We start from the raw sequence: 19,479 nt of genomic DNA on the forward strand, positions 1-19,479 counted from the left end.
GATGCGGTCAACCCCAGTCATCATCCTTCTCCTCGTCTCATCCCCAGAACTTACAAACAGTGGCAGTGGCTCTGTTTGGTTTTCACTGATACGGAGGCAGGAGATTAGCCTGAATTTTGTCGGAGCTTATCCTGCCTAGGATGCACTGAAGCGTTCATGAAGATTCATTTGAGCTCCTGAATTTGGGTGAGTAGTGAATGTTATTTTATGTGCACGATGGACTGCTACCTATAGACTACATGGGGTATAACTTTCAAACCTAAAGGATATAACCTGGATGGAAGGACCTTCTATTTCTTGATCAGTAGAATATTTAGATTTTAGAATAAGTGCATGGACTACATTTTACTTCAAAGGAAGTTAGACTTAACCATCACATATTATCAACTCTCCAAACGCTCACAGGTGTCTTTGGTGTTTCATGCTTCCTTTTATCCACCACAGGGGGCAGCACTGAGGCCAATACTCACCTGTTTAGCAGACCAATGAGATGAGAGATGGGATCCTCAGTTACTGTTGTAACTCTGTGCCCTCTCAGGTGAGTCTCACCGCAACAATATTAATAAGAATTATTAGCAATAAGAGCAATGTTACATGCATATTATATCTTTTTGTTATCCGTAACAGCACCCATATCTAGAAGACCTGGTGTCCAAAGACACACTGCTAATATCACAACGAATACATTTTTGTCAAAACCTCAGTTGTCTTTAAAAAATACCTTCATCTGCAGTGAATATACAGTATATATATATATATATATATATATATATATATATATGTATGTGTGTATATATATGTATGTGTATATATGTGTGTGTCTTGAACCCTAGTAGTGTAAACACAAGGAGATATGTCTCATTAAGTTTGATGGCATTCACATCCCCTACTTTGTAAACCTTTTCACCTGAAGACAAACACTCTTATTGCTTGTTTACTCAGCTATTCAACACATCTGCATATACTTGCATTCCAGTTTGAAGACGCTGTGTAGAAAGTGACCTCCACTACACTGAGACACACACACACACAGGCACAGACTTTCACTTTGTGGTGTCGCCTGCAGTGTGATGAGTTTGCATAGAAAACTTTATTTTCACTTTCTGTCTCTACGGGTGGAGTTTTAGTCCACCTGCAGACAAGAGCAGCACATAATAAGCTAATGTGCAACAATTCATCAAGTGGACTTTTTTCTTGTTCAGATTTAATTTTCATGAACAAAATACATGAATTCTGTGAGGTTTGCAATGTGTTGGCAGCAGGCCAGCCAGCATTTCCTCTTTCACCGTGCACAAATCCTGTCTCGTTTTGTCACACTGGTTATGAAGCAGTTATTCAAAGGAATTCATTAGCTGGAGCTAAATGAGACCACAGCTAATCTATTACCACTGTTACATTCACAGGTGGATCCTTGTCCTGGTCATCTTTGTGCAGCAGCTCAATGCAGTAAGACTTTCCTTTATAAGTCTTCATTACAACACACTCATTTAGATTTATACATAATATCACTAATATGACAACCTTCAAATCTATCATGCTGAGAACAACCATTATGCATGTGCATTCCTCTCAAACTCAGACATCCAACACATTGTAAGACACAGCAGACATTTACTGTAATTCAAAATGCAGCAACATATGCTCTTGAAGAAGAACAAGAACAATGAAGAGGAGCACCTTTACCTCGAAGAGATTTCAAGACTATGTTCAAATTATCAAGTGGAACGAGCACCTCAATAGATAAAACATGCTTGAAAATTACACTGTCTGAAACACATGCACTTGCTAAGCTGTGAAATAGCCCTGACATAAACACAATTTAAAAAAAGATTAGTTTTTGTTGAGATGACTGTGAGGAAGTTGTACTGAAGCGCATTGAAATACATCATGTAAAGTTTAATGACAACTTCATTTTTGTAAACACTGCTGCTGCTACTGCGGTAGCCTGGAATGTAGTTTAGGCCTGTCAAAAATAACAAACCATCAACTCAATGCAAATATTGTCCTGAACCTGATGTTAAGAAAAAAAGTGTATATACTGTACACTTTTTTTTTCAAACCCAATGTGAATGTCACAAGCAGAGAAAGCAGACTATAGTTGGTACTGGTTAATGGTTTTCCAGAAAGAAAATCCTGTATTGGTTTATATGTCAGTATAAGTAACAAAAAAAAACAGTATATAAATGTCCAAAATAATGTATGTTTAAGATAATCTATAGACAGTGTCATTATTTCATAGTTTGTCCACTAGAGAGCAAGGACACATTTTTCAAATGAAAAATGTCCCATTCAGTGTATATCAGGGTAAAATTCTTTAAAACAAACTAATTTAAGAGAATAATAATCTGAAACGTTTTTTTATGTGAAGCACTTTGTAAAAGACAAACAATTAATATAATATTAATATTGATATTGGCATTGGGTTTTAGAAATATGATCTAGATGTAGATACATGCATTAGCTGGAAACACATGTCCCCAGATAGCAAGCCAAAATTGTGTTGAAGCACCTTTGATTTTACTACAAATCGCATTTACAACCAGTAGTGACGGGTCATGTGGGAAAAGTGATGCAAAGTCACACCTGCTGGCAACAGGTGTGCTTTTATTATACTGAATAACTTTGACATTAATATAATCATGAATTAATGCATATCAGTTGACTCTGTCTGCAACATTCTACAGTTTAAGGTCAGTGTCAGGATCTAAAAGCTTTAAAATTGAGTTTTAAATGGATTGGCTGAGACGCCGCTATCAAGCACTCAAAGCCTGGGAAAAAAACAATACGTATGCCCACATCCTTTGGCAATGGTGGAAACATACAGTAACATTAGATAGCTAACGTTACCCAAATCGACAGCCTATACAAACGGTGAATTGAGCAGCATACCGACAAATTGAGGAGACTGCATGTAACGTTAACGTTATGTGCCCCGGTCAGATGATCACCTGTTGAAAATTGTGGAAAAATGTGAAATAGCCGTTACTGTTATTTTAAATGGTTTAATTTTCAGGTTTCACATCTGTCCAAAGTAGCGTGAGTTATTGCTCCACCATTCCTTTCCACCCAAAACGCCACTGTAACGTTACACAACAAAACAACTCCTACCTCTGCGCTGATTGGAGAAGGGAGGACATAAACATAAAATTTGCTAATAAACTAACGTTCACTAATATTAATAGCTATGTTAACCAGAGAAGCGTCAAGGTAGATTAACACTGCAGAAGTAACTTACGTTAACGTTAGCAAAATCAGCAAGAATGCCAATGCCAACCCAATTTGTTCCTCTTGATGGACATTCAGGGCCTAGCTTGACACTACCACGCTAACGTAACTAGCTAACGTTACAGCAATAGCATTGCTTCCTACAGTCTATGGTTGCTTCCTAGGCCAGGTATTTAAATTGTTTATGCTGTTTAAACATACCGGTTTAGAAAATTCACTTTTAAACATTAAACATTCAATGTGCTTAATTTTTTTAACTTCACATTCTCAGAAAATAACTCTGTCTCTTACTGTTGTGTCACATGTTTTAATATGCTAATGATAACACAATGCCATTTACATGCACTTAATCATTTTTTTATTTGACACTTTTTTGACATATAAACTAGTTGGAAGCTGGTCTGGACGTAGCTTATACTAATTGTTGTTTAGCTGCTATGTCGTGTGGCAGTGGAGACATCCCAGTGTTTTTTACTTCTCACTAAGTGTTCCAAATTTGGCTGATGCTCTGAATCTCAATGGCCTGTCCAAGACTTAGCCAACTGTTGTATGTTTTTGGGACTGATGCAGGAGATACCCATGAATGTTTGGACTGAAATAGAAAGTGGGACAGCAGATGTGCAACTGAACTAAATTGCACCAGCATAAACTTATCCAAATATTTAGTAAGATTTGAGAAAACATAATAAATGTTTGTGAGACAGACACTGTAAAACTCCCCGGACACACACAGGCATATAAACACACACACACGCACGCACGCACACACACACACACACACACACACACACACACACACACACACACACACAGCGGTGGGAATACTTGGCATCTCGAGGTGTGGACTAGTTTTTTAGCAAGATGTTAGTGCATTGTGAGAGCCGTGAAGCGTTGTGTGAGCTTTCTTTCTCAGCAAGGTCAGAGTGCTCATTATTTACCCAAGTCTACGTGAGACCATTGATTTGTTTAAAGCTTTCTAATCAGGACTGTCCAGTCTCCGTAGGGAAATGTGTTAATTCTCAAGGCTTATTCTCAAAGGTGCAATATTCTGGAAAGTCAGAAATGCCCATAACACAACCTTATCTGATGTCTGCTCTAACCCCTTACTGTTTTCTGCTCTACTTAGAGACACATGTAGCCTCAGCCAGTCTCAGTCTCTTTCTCTTAAATGTAGTAATGATCAGTCTGTTTGTTGTTTCAGGGGGAAATTGAAGGTCCATGTCAAGGCAGAAACTGCTCTATATGTCAGTGTCTTCCTGCTAAAGGTGCACGGGTATGAATGAACCTTTTCTTCTCATGCATTGGCACGTAATTACTCTCACAATAGTATGGTTGATATTTTGAATTGTAGTTTGTTTCCTCATTAGAAAGATATTAATAAACTACTGGAAATATTCACATTAATTTCTCCAAAATTACCTTGAATGTTCAATGTCTCAATTATTAATTATTTGACTAGCAGAAAAAAAATGATGATGAATAATAATGATTGATGATAATAATGATTAATTTCTATGATTTGACAAATGTTGTTCCACAGACTTAAGTCAAAGTTGTAAATGACAATCCTAAATCCATGGTTGCAGATAGAGATGTGAAACCAATCCACAGATAACTCATTGATCCTTGAGTGGGAAAACAAATCGTAATCCTAAAAATGTCACTCACAACAACAGAAGTTAAAAGTTAAAGTTTTATATATGTGACTTTTCTCTTTGTAGGGAGCTCCAGGGAAGCCAGGCCAACAAGGGCCCCGGGGACTAATGGGACCACAGACACGTGAAGGGTCACCTGGCGAGAAGGGCAGAAGGGGAGCAGAGGGATCACATGGCCCAGAGGGGCCCAAAGGAGACCGCGTTAGTGTGCATGTTCATGTTGTTTGTGTGTGTGTGTGTGTGTGTGTGTGTGTGTGTGTTTTAAGATAGAAACAGACAGAAAGCAAGGCAGAAAGTATTGCTAATGATCACAATAAGTCTACGTTATTATACAAAATGTGTGTATATGTAATATAAATACATTATATTACATATACTATATCACTAATTAATTCAGTGATTAAGAAAAAAGTGATTAAGAAAAAAGAAAGGGTGGGGTTGGTAGTGAATAAGGCAATATAGCCCTTTAATATATGAATGGTGCCCATATTCTTTTTTATTTTACATTTTAGGGCAAGACCGGTGTTCCTGGTTTTCCTGGTAATGATGGCTCACCAGTAAGTAAACCAATGTTGTCGAAAATGTCATCTACAAATCAGAAAAAGACACATGCAGCTCAAAATGACAATGATAATCCCGTAGAGGTGTGTAAACCTCTGGAGGGTTGCACCAACTTCCCAAAACCTGCACAGCTCAACTTTACCACAGTAAATGGTGCAGTGATTTGAAGCATGTGTCTGGTGTGCCCTCTAGTGGCCACATCATGGCTCACTGTAGATTAGCCTCGTTTTACTTTGTGCCCAATGCAGCTGCCTCTTCACTACTCAAGTGTTTGTGTTTAATACAAACTAAAGTTGTTCACCGTAACCAGTATGTAATTATGAAATATTAAAGATAAACTATAGGCCTGAAGCCATGAATGCTGTAGGGCATGCTTTTCTTTATCATTCTCAACTGGAGTCAAAGAGGTTGTAATTGTAGCCTCTGATGCATTGCAATTATACGTCGCTACAATAACTGTACTAAATTCTTCAGGGCCACCCTGGAGCAGGCGGCGACCCTGGTTTCCCGGGGTTGGATGGCTGTAATGGGACAAGAGGTCGACCAGGAGTCTTTGGTATTCCTGGTTTGGATGGTCTCCACGGGTCGCCGGTGAGTAGAGCTCCTGCTCTGATGTTTCTGTTCGCCGTTATTCAGTCAGTAGTGACACCTTCAAATGTCCCTCTCCAGCCTTTCGACAAAACGTATGCAGCAAAGTAAAGCACATGGGATTTTTTTTCTTTTTTGATAGTTCTGCAGTAAGATTCACATCCAATGCCAGCATTCTGATTTAGTGGCAAATCGGTAAAGTAGTGTGACATTCAAATAGCACAAAGATAATTAAGTTTGTGGAGGTCTGGGTTAGACATGTAGAACTGAGGCATGAGTTTTTAGCTGGTCTCCAAACAGCAATTCGCTTTTTAAAATTTGTAAATAAAATCGTGGCGGTGTTTATCTAAAGCTCTAGTTGCATAATTCATCAGATGCAACAGGCAGATATTATAGGACTAACCAAGTGAATAATAAACATCGGTACTAGATGTTCAACATTCTTATTGAACATTATTCAAAGTTATTTATAATGTGTCTAAGGTAAATATGTAATGTGTCTTCTCATCAGGGATTACGAGGACCTAAAGGAATTAAAGGAGAACCTTTGTATGGTGCTACCCTTCCAGGGCTTCCGGTAACTTCCTCTGGTCCGGAGAGGCTCAGATAAAGATGGACTGGGCTTCACCAATGTCAAACCCCATTTCTGTTTGAGCAGTTTCATGCTTATTTGCAATGTACAGTGTCTGTAAACAATTTAATCTTTGATTCATTTCATCTTACAGGGGGATCGTGGTAGAGATGGAGAGCGTGGTCTACCTGTAAGTTTTCTTATTCTGACAGTAAAGCAGTGTTCCTCAGTAATATTAAGCTAAAAGATGAAGCAAGGATTAAATAATTTAAATCATACGCCGTGCTTTTAGTTAAGTTGACTCAATTTAAGTTTCTTTTTTTTTTTTACTCAGGGAAGACAAGGAGTCATTGGGACAAAAGGCCACTCTGGCCCTCCTGGCCCTCTTGGACTTCAGGTGAAACGTCTTAATTTTTCTGTTATATAACTGTACATGCACAGTTTGCAGCACTATATTGGACCACTATTATTCATGATCTACATTACAATAAGAAATGCTGCATCTTTATATGTTGAACATGGATAAATGTTCCCATTTAGGGTTTGGAAGGACCTAAAGGTGTGAGAGGACGACCAGTGAGTCAGCTGTTTCACAATTTTAGCCAGTGCTGAAAGAAAATCCTTGCGTGCATGCACACACACACACACACACACACACACACACACACACACACACTCAAACATAAAACCTTACTAATCTTTTGGTTGTTGTGTAGGGCGACCCTGGAGGATCACTGGCAGGAGCTAAAGGTGACGATGTAAGAAACCACTTTGGCCTTTGACAGCCATGCACTGAGGTTTTTGCGCTGTGTGTATGTGTCTGTGTGAAGGTCTATGAGCGTGCTTACAACCGATCCAGCAAACGTCTTCACCCATTTAATTCCATATTGCAGGGTGAGCAAGGCCCACCTGGCCCACAAGGACCAGAAGAAGTCATAGAATTTCCTCCAGACTTCCTTCCTCCCAAAGGCTACAAGGTGAAGGCAAAGCTCTCATGTATTTGTACTAGACTGCTTATTTTTAACTACTGCATTGAGCTGTATAAAGACAAATGTGTTATTTTTCTTGATTGTCTTCTAAGGGAGACCGAGGTCTTCCTGGACCATGTGGACCAAAGGGCATAAGCGTGAGTTTCATCCTGTATGTAAGCCTACGGGTGTGTCTGAGAGTAAGAGAAAGGTATTTTATTTGCATTTTCTTCCTTATCAGGGTGGTAGAGGAGACACATATATCCAACAATTAAAAGGAGAGCAAGGCATCCTTGGTTTTCCTGGAGTTAGGGTAGGTGACTTAACTCAAACTGCAACATGCTTTTAGACAGACGTACGTTATTCACCCCATCGTTTCCATCTCTAGGGTCTTCCAGGATTTCCTGGTAGAGATGGACCTCCAGGCCCTGAGGTACACCTGTGACATGAGGCCTTAGCCTCCCTGTAGGTTACTATACAAAGGCAATTTTTTAAGGCTCAATACATTGATATATTTTCAGGGTTTGCATGGAGAGAAAGGATATCCAGGTCTCATTGGAAGAAATGGACCAAAGGTGAGCTTTACACAAACATCAAATGAATGTACATCACAGTTTGAACAAAGCTTTAATCAGTTGCAAACTGAAGCCACTTGTCTGTAAAAGATGACCATTGTATTTAAAGTGCAAAGTGCTGCTGGGAGGGAAACTAAAAGGTCTTAGTTATTGATGACTTGGATCTATACTCTTCTGCAGGACAGATGGTTGCTGGCATCTTTATGATATGTTATCTGCTGCCCTCTGGTGGTTGCTCAATGGGATAATTACAATTACTGGATGAAACCTGCCATTTCTGATCACTGTTCTCATCTTTAGAATTATTATAAACATCACTGGCATTTTCTATTTATGACAAAGGTTACCGTCGCTGTGTTTGCATCCAACAGGGTTACCCAGGAGATGCAGGTCTCCCCGGTGCCCTGAACTTTCACAATGGAAGTGATGCCAGAGGTGAGACCACAGCAGTAGCTGCACTAGCTTTATTAGAAATATGATTTAATAAACATTTAATATGATTTCTTGATTTAACGGTTAACAGTTTACAATCTTAGTCTTACAGTTTTGGCCAATGTTACTAAAGAACATTGGCAAAACAATGTTGTCATCACTGTAGAGATTTTAGACATGCGCTCCACTGGAAATAGCCTTACAGTCCAGTGGGGTGTTTAAAGGCGACATATCATTCAAAACTTCAGTGCTTCTGCACATACATTTGGGTATCTGGAGTGCCAACCAACCCTCAAACTGTGAAATAAGACAACCCAGTCAGTTTTTTGTGGGCTGCCAATCTAAAAACTTTATTCAACAAGCCATTCAGATTTGACTCCCCTTCCTATGTCACATGCTGCTCATTAGAACACACTGCCTCTCATCAGAGTATGTCCACCCATGGCTTGAGAACTACCTTTGCAATGGTGCACAATATTTATCTTGCAATCAGAGCAAACTGGGGTTTTCCGGGAGTGGGGCTGAAAGAAACTGGTGCTGAAAGGAATCATTTGTAGACAGAGGGTGATTACAGGTATATTCAGACACAGTATGACAAAAATAATATGTTTTTTTTTTTAACAAATCTAAAATACAAATATGGACCGGAAAATGAGCATGATATGTCCCCTTTAAAGTATACTCCATTCAGAAACTATGTTTTGAGAATCAAACACTTACCCACTGGAGGGTTGAAATGTTTAAAGCTGTGGTCAACTTGAACTGTTAGTCACAAAAAGTATCAACTATAGAACCTTCTCAAACCACTCCTGCAGGATAATCCACTTCTCCAGTGTTTGTCTTCTCTGCAGTCATTTTTTCACCAAAATATTGCTAAATACACAACTCATTGTAGAATATCACTTGAAATTAAATTGATAAATTGATCCTTAAACTGTTATATTAGTAAATAACTATTACTGTATGAAAATAATCGTCATATGTCTGTGTGGGTCAGGTGTTAAAGGTGACCGAGGGTATCCTGGAACGCCTGGACCCCATGGTGACCCTGGGTTCATGGGCATGCATGGACCTCCTGGCTCACCAGGATTAACAATATCAGGTCAGAGGTTTCCATCTTCAACTTTTTGGTTACACCTGTCTTTATGTATTACATATCTCTGAGTACATCACTCACTCTGATCAGGATTTGACCTACAGCTAGAAACTCAGTCAGTCTTGATCCTACCTTGCTTGAATTTTCATTTTGTCTCCCACACTTTCTAGAAGAGCCGGGTCTGCCTGGTCCACGAGGTTTCCTTGGTCCAAAGGGCTACAAGGGAGAGCCAGGGAGTTATAACAACTTTGAAAATCTGTTTCCGGGACTAAAGGGAACTAAAGGACTCCTCGGACCTAAAGGTGTCACAGGCCCACCAGGTCCTCCAGGTATATCATTACTTCCTTCATATTAGACTCAAAGGAGTTTCCTATATGTGTTAGTTAATCTCACAAATGTAATTTCATTATTTGAATGATTGTCAGCTTGTCATGTTTTTGTGCATGTTCATTTGAATGTTTACTCATGTGTGTATGTGTGTGTGTGTGTGTGTGTGTGTGTGTGTGTGTGTGTGTGTGTGTACTGTCTGTCTGTCTGTCTGTCTGTGTATGTGGCATTCTTGATCAGGATGTGGAGGTGAGTTCTCAATTACTTCTAATGAAAGGAGTCCACTAATTCATGCATTAAAACTACTTGCTGAGTTTTTTTTAACTAATGTCGCTCAATATTTGTTGCTGGTTGATCCACAGATTACTACTGTGAGCCTGGTTACCCAGGAGACCCTGGTGACATAGGACCCAATGGATATCCTGGAAAGCAAGGGCTCAAGGGACTTAAAGGTGATCTGTGATTGTTCATATGCATTAGTTAATCCCACAAGCAGATATTGTGTTCTTCTCTGTAGCATCCTCTTGAAACATCATGTAGGAATTCACTGGAACAGATTTAGTATACTTATATATACAGTGTGTATAGTTGTACAGTATACGAATATGCTGCATCATAGCCATACATTGTTGTCATCTTGTGTGTCCTACAGGTTGTCCAGGGGAATGTGTCTGTAGGTCTGCTGGGGGAACGGTAGGCCCCCCTGGTCCTGTTGGTTTTCCAGGACCTCCAGGGTTACCTGGAACTCAAGGATTTAAAGGAGACCCAGGGCTGAAAGGATACGAGGGTCTAAGAGGACCACATGTAATGACCACAGGACTCTAACTAACTATTAGTTACAGCAATTTTCTTCAACATGTATCAAAATTAGCAGCAATGACTTTTTTTTAACTTAACTTTTTTGTGTTTTCTTTCAGGGCTTTCAAGGAATTCCTGGTATACAAGGACAAAAGGGTCAAAAAGGTCACTCCTTTGTGGTAGATGTTAATGGTGAGCACCTGTTAACATCAAACCTGTACCATAGACAGTATTATTATACAAGTAAAGAGAATAGATGTTTTAAATGCTTGGATAATGGCAGAATTCTAAGTCAAGATTTATTTGACAAAGACTACAGTAAGTCTGTTCAGCACAAGAGTAACATGAAACAAAAAATAAGTTGGATTTGTCTGTTGGTAACTTTGTGCTTTATGTAAGCTATGAAAACAAAGATCCGTTTTATACATGCCTAAGGGTTAATAAAAAATGATAGCCTAATACCTTCAGTTTATTTTTGTTGTTGAAAGGTGCCAAGGGTAACCAAGGAGTGCCCGGACATTCTGGTTCTCCTGGAGCAGAAGGTAGGCCAGGACTGGATGGCCCCCCTGGGCCTGCAGGGGACCATGGAACGCCGGTGAGAGTTTACATTTCAAGTACTGTATATGTAATTTATGGAACAGAAAAAAAACGTCCACTTTTTTGGTTTTGCAGTTATTGTATCAGGTAATGTTTTTGCAGGGTGCAGGATATGCAGGATTACCTGGTCCCAAAGGTTACCCTGGTGTTGCTGGACCAAAAGGGTTTCCAGGGCTTATAGGCCACCCAGGTCCTGGTGCTCCAGGCCTTAATGGGCAACCTGGACCTAAAGGTTATCAGGGACTTCCTGGACCCTCCGGTATTCCTGGACGACCAGGCCCTCCAGGTCAGAGACTGGCTTAAATTGAGAGTCACACAACAAGCCAGAGTCATGGGCTCAAAAAGTATGCTGTATTTGTGTCACCAGGTGAAGCTGAGGAATGCTGTCATGAAAAAGAGATTGGATCACCTGGTCCAAAGGGAGAGCCAGGCTCACCGGGTAAGTTTTACAGGTGTTACACATACAGTAATATCTTTAGAAAACATCACCACTGCATCCAGGCACTGTAAAAAAATTGCAATTGTTTGATCGCCAGTCCAAGTGCCATGTCCATTAATCTGACTTGTCTAAAGTTGATGACAAAGTTGGCTGGATTTACCGTACTAAGCCAAATGTCATGAAATAAACCTGATTCATGACCCCTGAAACAATTTTGATTCATGTTGCAAGTCAAGTTTTCTTTGGTCGCTTGTAGGGATTCCAGGTAAGCCAGGAAGAGATGGTGCTCAGGGAACTGTGGGATTCCCAGGCCCGAAAGGCATGAAAGGAGATGACAGTGAAACTGAAGGGATTGGACTGCAAGGTAACAACTCTCTAAAATGTTGTCTAAATGTTGTCTTAAATTAAAATTATACAAATATTTTTAGATATCATCATTTTTCACTGGTGGGCCGAGATTCAAGGATCATAAAACATCCACACTGCAAGGAATTTGTCAGTTAATCATCAATTATACGGTTAGGAGTGCTCTTTGAAAACCTAAATAATAGATCTCTCTTATTTGTAAAAGGTCCTCAAGGTTTAAATGGGGATCCAGGTGACCCTGGTCCCAGTGGAATTAGCCTGGATGGTCCTTCAGGCCTTCCTGGGTTACCAGGACTTCTAGGCAGGAAGGGTGACCCAGGAGATGTCCTCTCTGCCAGGCCAGGTGATACTGGCCAACCCGGCCTCCCTGGGGCTCGAGGCGCAAGCGGACTCCGTGGAATTCCTGGAAACCTTGGGTCTCCAGGTAAGTTTCATTAATATTTAGGTGAACACAAACAAACTACTCAGCAACTTAACTAATGTGGCCTATATCACTGAAAAGTTTCAGTGTACCTTCCATTCTTTTTTGTACATTGGATTTGGTTGATCATCGCTGCCTTGTAATAACAGGCGGACAAGGCCAACCTGGTCGACCTGGTTGGAAAGGAGAGCCAGGAGACAATGGTGACCCTGGAGCCACTGGTCCCAGAGGCCCACCCTGCACTGCGTGTGACGTGAGTGGACCTCCAGGCCCTTCAGGACCTCCAGGAAACCCTGGACAGAGGGGAGTACCAGGTAAGCATCCAGTAGCAGCAAGCAAAATGATGTCCCTTAAACATATCAAGATGAAATCTAGATTACATTTATGAATCTGTACCCATTAACATATTTCTCTCATTGAACGATATAATGTTGCATAGGCTACTCTGGTGAGAAGGGTTTTAAGGGCGATATAGGTCCACCTGGTCATGGACACAGGGGTCCACAAGGTTTCCCCGGCCCTCCCGGTTTGCCAGGCCCAGCTGGACCAAGAGGTCCCGCTGGTCCCTCAGGAGATCTTGGGACCGATGGCTGGCCAGGACAGAAAGGTGAACCACTGGTCTGTCATGTAATCATGTGAAATCATGTAAAATGTTAGTTTAAAACTACACAGTAGCATCACACTCAAAGAACGATCAACAATACATCTGTAAAGTAGTCTGTCCTGATTGAAATGAGGCTTTTCCTTTCAATTCATGTAGGTGAACGTGGGTACCTAGGCAGGGCTGGGGCCAGAGGTTTACCAGGTCGTCCTGGACCTGCGGGACCCAGAGGTAAACAAGGAGAGAGAGGCTTTAATGGTCGCCCAGGTGACACTGGACCCCCAGGACAGCCCGGTAATAAAGGTAAGTCTCTATATGCATACCAAGACTATGACAGCTATACTCGGTCTTGCCAGGTGCCATGGCATAATGTTTTTTTGATAATTGTAAATATTTACCAAGCAGGAAATTACTAAAATATCAAAAATGTGTCTGTGCCTTTGGATGTGTTGTAATACACAGAAACATATATTTAGACCTTTCAAAATATATATAACCTAAAGATATAGCATGAATAAGATACTTGATCTTGACAAGGATGTCCACAGAAGTTGTACAACAAACGGCCTGTATACAGCTACAGTAGTGGACATACAGCTACAGCATTAGATAAAGATGAATGAGGATGATGTTTTATTTGGGCATTTCATCTCAACTCCATCCAGGTGTACGTGGTCCACCAGGATTAAGAGGACCATCAGGGATCGTGAATGTAACAAAAGGCCCATCAGGACTTCCCGGAAGGAAGGGGCAATCAGGGCAACAAGGACCTGCAGGCAATGAAGCTGTCCCTTAACTTACATATCTTATTTAAACAAGATATCTTTATACCCAGGGACTTAACTACACATACTTAATATAGATTGTGATTTATAGTACAGGAATATCTTATTTGTTTTGACACCTACAGGCTTAAAGGGCCATAGGGGAGTGCCAGGTGATTCGGGGCCTGATGGATGGCCTGGTTCGCCAGGGTTTAAAGGTAGCACTGGTGCTCCAGGCAGGGCAGGAATACCAGGACCTTCTGGGTACCCTGGGATCAACGGTTTCCCTGGTCCAAGGGGATATCCTGGACATGATGGAGATCTGGTACACAATGAACCTAATTTATTGTCTTCATAACTTTAGAGATAGCTTATCTGTCTGTCTAGTAGACACATGATTAATTGTATGTCAATCTCAAGAGTGATGCTAGATAGATGTTAGATGTTAGTTTGAATGTGTTGATGTCTGTTAAAGGGAGATCAAGGGCCAACGGGACAGTCCGGTATCCCAGGGTCACCAGGATATTCAGGAGCCAAGGGTGAGTCAAAAGAGAGAGATAATGATTGAATGATGGAAGAAAAAGAGAAAAAAGTGTATACAACAGGATGTGAATCCACAACAGATTAAACACAATATGTTATATTGTTCTAATAAATGCATTATGTAACAATAAAGCCCAGTAAAATCTCTCAGGATTTTATACCCATGTCATTCAGTTGGACTGAAAGCTGTCCAAATCTGTTCCAGGTGAGCGAGGACAGTCTTATGGAACACCTGGTCCACCTGGACCCAAAGGATTGCCAGGGGAGGATGGACCCAGTGGTGAGTTAAGAAAATGCAACACTTGAACAGTAGACTGTAGGAGTTAGAAATTACTTCAAATGATGAGGAGGGACTCAAATTCATTTTTGTCTTGAAGATGTCGGTCAGTTTCCAAGACTATATACAATACTGTAAGTGGATGTAAAACTGGAAATTAATTTCTATCCACAAATATTTCCCTCGAGCACCCAGAGGGAGTCCAGGAGATCCAGGGTACCCGGGACCCCAGGGAAGGTCTGGACAGCCTGGACAGCGATGCATGGTTGGTGAACCAGGAAGACAAGGAGGACCAGGTGATTTCCAGTGGCGACAACTTATGTACTGCAGCCATTAAGGAATGCTGCTGTTGTTTACCTTTGAACTTAGGAATCATAGCTTATAGTCAGATTCAGGAGAAGAAGAGCTTGCACCCCATTCTGAGATGTCACACAGTTGTATTTCATCAGAGAGAAAAAAATTATAATAAACTGAAAGAACATTGTGGGAGTAACCAAGATCATTTGTTCGCAGATAATATAAAGCTAACTTACATTTAGATATGAATGCACATAAAGTGTCATTTAATGGCAGTATATGGGTATGAATATGAGAATCCAACAATTCTCATTTTGTCCTTCAGCCATTAAAACAATATGAGTCAGATCTTAAATATTACATCAATGTTTATCAAGCACTTTGAATCTTGTGCTTATATGCACGTTGTTGGTTTGAGCTCTTTTATGTGTGCGCCTCTACAGGTTTCCCTGGACCTCATGGCCCATCGGGTCGTCCAGGTGTTCCAGGTTTTCCGGGCGATTCTGGAGGTCTGGGACCCCCGGGCCCACCAGGCCCATATGGGCATACAGGTACTAACATAATGTCAGGGTACAGGCTTGTAAGTCTCTATTAGTTTATTTGTATTGGCTTGAATTCTGTATCAAAGGGCTCTAAGAAGTGACTGCTCATAACCTAACAAGATTATCCTTATGTTGTACTATGGATATATGTGTAGGCCTCCCTGGACCACCGGGCCTGGATGGACTGGATGGGCTTAGAGGTCCAAAAGGGATAAAAGGAACAAGTGGTAAGAAGAGTGTTTTATCACAATTTTCAACTTAGTTAAGCAATCATGTCTTTGCATATCTGTTATGGTTTGTTCATGTGTATATATATAGTCAGCTGCAGCTTGAAGAATTAAAGTAAGTTAATTAGTGCCATTTTACTTAGTCAGTAGTCATTAGAGCATAATATGTTATGATATTTTACTATTGACACTTAAATGTACTCATTCATTACTTCAAGGCACAGGTATACCTGGCCCTCCTGGACCAGATGGTTTTCCTGGAGTCAAAGGTCTCAAGGGTCATCAAGGGCCTCCAGGAGCCAATTTTCATGGGCCCAAGGGCCAGAGGGGCCCACCTGGTGCCACAGGTATCATATTCATTATCACCAATAGTACATCTACTGCATCTGTCTATAATGGCGGGGGAGAAAGGAACTGTTGAAGACAATCCTTTTAAGTCCAATAGGAATAATACAGTGATGATTTGTTAACATGCATTATTCTGTCACTCAGACTGTGCTATGTTTTGTTATCTTTTTATTCACTTCCTTTCATTGAATGTGGTTACATTTTAATTCCTCTATGCAATATATTTTCTGACATAAGGTATTTAACTCTTGTGCATTTCTTCCCCCAGGTCTTCCAGGCTTTCCAGGTCAACCTGGTAACCCTGGCAAAGAATGCTACAAGCTTTCGCCAGGACCCAACGGAGACCAAGGATATGAAGGACCTCCAGGACCGCCAGGTGGGTGTGTGTGTGTGTGTGTGTGTGTGTGTGTGTGTGTGTGTGTGTGTGTGTGTGTGTGTGTGTGTGTGTGTGTGCATGCCTATTTACGTTCATTAGTTTGTCTATGTGCATCTCAGTATTTGTGTGGTCCCATTTAGTGAACATTGTGGGGATTTCTTGTGCGCATGTTGATATATAACTGGGTATGTGTGCCTTTTATCTATTTGTCAACAACTGGAATATTGCTTTGGGTTTTAAGGTCCTCCTGGGGAGCCAGGCCCTCCAGGTAGCATCATTTTAAACAAAGGAGACCCAGGCCCAAATGGCCTCCCAGGGTTGCCAGGTCGTAAAGGAGATGGGGGCCTCCCAGGGCCTCCTGGGTCTCAGAGCTACCCAGGCTTTATAGGACCAAAAGGTACATTACAGTGCCAGACTGCTACCATTAGTATTTACAGTGTTGCCATTCACTTGCATGCATTCTAAATGTCGCTGCACTTGGACAGGTGAGAGAGGTCCTGCTGGTTCTAGAGGTCCCCAGGCACCCAAAGGTCATATCGGGGTCCCTGGGCCTTGGGGCCGCAAGGGAGTAACGGGCCCAGCTGGAGACACAGGTGAGTGAGATAGAAAATGTCTCAAGATTTTTTTACATTTTTTCTTTTACTTTAGTTAAGAATTGATTCTCATTTATTCAACCCTACTGAGTGTTGTGTTATGTTATGACATCTGGTAATCAAAGCATTATGTTTTTTTTCCAGGTGCAAAAGGTGCTCCTGGTGAGTATTTCCATGAAAGGACAAAGATGGCCCCCCCTGGACTCCCAGGACCACGTGGTCAGCCAGGATCTGTGGGATTCCCTGGCGATAGGGGTCCTCCTGCGACTCCAGGACGTAAAGGCAAGAGAGTTTTATATATTCTCTGCATATGTATATGTATTCCCATGTCTGTGTCTGAATATATCTGTGTTGTGTGTTTTCATCCTCAGTTGTCTGTATGTGTATGCGTGTGTGTGTGTTTGTGTGTGTGTGTGTGTGTGTGTGTGTGTGTGTGTGTGTGTGTGTGTGTGTGTGTGTGTGTGTGTGTGTGTGTTTGTCCTTGTTTGTTTGTGTCTGTGTGTTCCAGGACAGAAGGGCCCCATAGGGTTTGTGGGCCTCCCTGGCAAACCTGGTCCTGCTGGACATAATGGTCCTGTTGGAGACCCAGGAGATGCTGGTCAGCGAGGATTTGCTGGACCTCAAGGTAAACAATCAGACGCAGTCATGTAACAAGCCAAAACTTTATACTGTTTAATTTGGTATTAGGATTTTGGCAGGATGGCGAATGAAATACATCAGTTATATGAGAAACTCACAGGACTGATAACTGCCGGTCTCCTTAAAAAAGACACAGATTTTTTGTAGAAAGCTCTTGATAAAATGTTTGCTCTTTAAATCGAGGCAGCAGATATAATGATTGACTACCTCCGATAAATAGCTAATTTCCTCTCTTCCTCGCTGTCATCCTCAATCCATGTCACCATCCCCTCCATCCTCCAGGTATCCCAGGTCCACCCGGAGATCCAGGTAACCCAGGCCGAAGGGAGGCATTAAGGTCAGGCTTCCTGTTGGTGATCCACAGCCAGTCAGTTCAGGTGCCGCTGTGCCCTGAAGGAAGCAGTCGACTCTGGGTGGGCTACAGTCTGGTGTACTTGGAGGGACAAGAGAAGGCTCACACTCAAGATCTGGGTACGGGTCAGCTTTAAGTGCATCTGTGTTGGAATTGAGTTCATACATAAGTCAATACGTTTTTAGAGTGTCTTCCTCTTTTATTCTTTCTCTCGCTCTTTTTTTACCCCCCTCTTCCTGTAGGCCAGGCTGGCTCCTGCCTCCCTGTTTTCTCCACCATGCCGTTCTCCTACTGCAACAAAGGCGCCTGTCACTACTCCCGTCGCAACGACAAGTCCTATTGGCTCTCCACCACTGCTCCCATACCCATGATGCCCCTCTTTGGCCTGGAGATTAGCTCCCACATCAGCCGCTGTGCGGTGTGCGAGACGGCTTCGCCTGCAGTGGCTTTTCACAGCCAGGATCACACAGTCCCTGCATGCCCGCCTGGCTGGAGGAGTCTGTGGACGGGGTACTCTTTCCTCCTGGTGGGTGTGATAGAAAGCTTTCGTGTGCGTATGAAATAAACATGCTGTCTCATTAATGAATGTGTACCCTGCTGCACTTCTTCTCTTCAGCACACAGGGGCAGGCGATGAGGGTGGTGGCCAGTCTCTGGATTCTTCTGGAAGCTGCCTTAAGGATTTCCGAGCTCACCCCTTCATAGAGTGCCAGGGTGCGCACGGCTCTTGTCACTACTTTGCCAACCTCTACAGTTTTTGGCTGACCACCGTCAGTCAGACAGAGCAGTTTGTCACCCAGAGGCCCGACACCATCAAGGCAGCCGACAAACAGCGACGCAAGGCCAGTCAGTGTCATGTCTGCCTCAGAGAACAATAAAGGACCTCATGTCACTTTTTAGAAGTCATTCTGTTTTCAGAATCTAAGTCTGATGACCACTTTGAGTCATAGATAGATTATATTTGATATACGACCAAAACTGTGTCTTTACATTTACATGTTACCTTTATCTGATACAATGTTGCTGCCACTCTATCCCTTCTCTGTCATTATTTACAATGAGGTGCTATTTCTAAAGAAAATGTTTCATAGTTGATCATCTTGCTGCCTTACCTGATGATTTTGTAATAATCCATTTTCAGACTAGTCATTTAGGATAAATATTTTGAAGACCTTTCCTTCTTTCATCTAAGTTGTGCTCCTCAAAATAAAATGTTTGAAAAAGTTTCAACACTACGAGTCATTCAGAGTTCAATAGCTTCCCCAGTTTGGAAAAACAACAGCCGACATGCCAAAATCCCAA

General features: G+C 41.6%; 1 protein-coding gene across 1 annotated transcript; it reads left to right on the forward strand.

The window, feature by feature from the left end:
* The first annotated feature begins 74 nt into the window (after window positions 1–74).
* Window positions 75–19,429, forward strand: LOC137892581 (collagen alpha-4(IV) chain-like). The gene is made up of 46 exons (XM_068737844.1): window positions 75–186; window positions 445–538; window positions 1,404–1,446; window positions 4,427–4,498; window positions 4,947–5,081; window positions 5,393–5,437; window positions 5,916–6,032; window positions 6,541–6,606; window positions 6,755–6,790; window positions 6,935–6,997; window positions 7,141–7,176; window positions 7,317–7,358; window positions 7,494–7,577; window positions 7,682–7,726; window positions 7,810–7,881; window positions 7,957–8,001; window positions 8,090–8,143; window positions 8,515–8,578; window positions 9,573–9,677; window positions 9,842–10,000; window positions 10,239–10,247; window positions 10,361–10,450; window positions 10,651–10,802; window positions 10,916–10,988; window positions 11,285–11,391; window positions 11,575–11,679; window positions 11,761–11,832; window positions 12,500–12,622; window positions 12,769–12,867; window positions 13,095–13,226; window positions 13,398–13,523; window positions 14,097–14,309; window positions 14,460–14,523; window positions 14,733–14,807; window positions 14,993–15,100; window positions 15,545–15,652; window positions 15,799–15,870; window positions 16,089–16,217; window positions 16,487–16,594; window positions 16,836–16,991; window positions 17,080–17,187; window positions 17,332–17,469; window positions 17,696–17,812; window positions 18,109–18,297; window positions 18,421–18,704; window positions 18,795–19,429. The coding sequence occupies exons 2-46, from the start codon at window positions 498–500 to the stop codon at window positions 19,053–19,055; spliced, it is 4,542 nt and encodes a 1,513-aa protein (XP_068593945.1). The 5' UTR covers window positions 75–186; window positions 445–497; the 3' UTR covers window positions 19,056–19,429.
* The last annotated feature ends 50 nt before the right edge of the window (window positions 19,430–19,479 follow it).

This window comes from Cebidichthys violaceus, unplaced genomic scaffold (assembly GCF_023349555.1).
Source record: "Cebidichthys violaceus isolate CVI_PGR_0920_01 unplaced genomic scaffold, fCebVio1.0.p SCAF_8, whole genome shotgun sequence".
Classification (NCBI taxonomy): Eukaryota; Metazoa; Chordata; class Actinopteri; order Perciformes; family Stichaeidae; genus Cebidichthys; species Cebidichthys violaceus.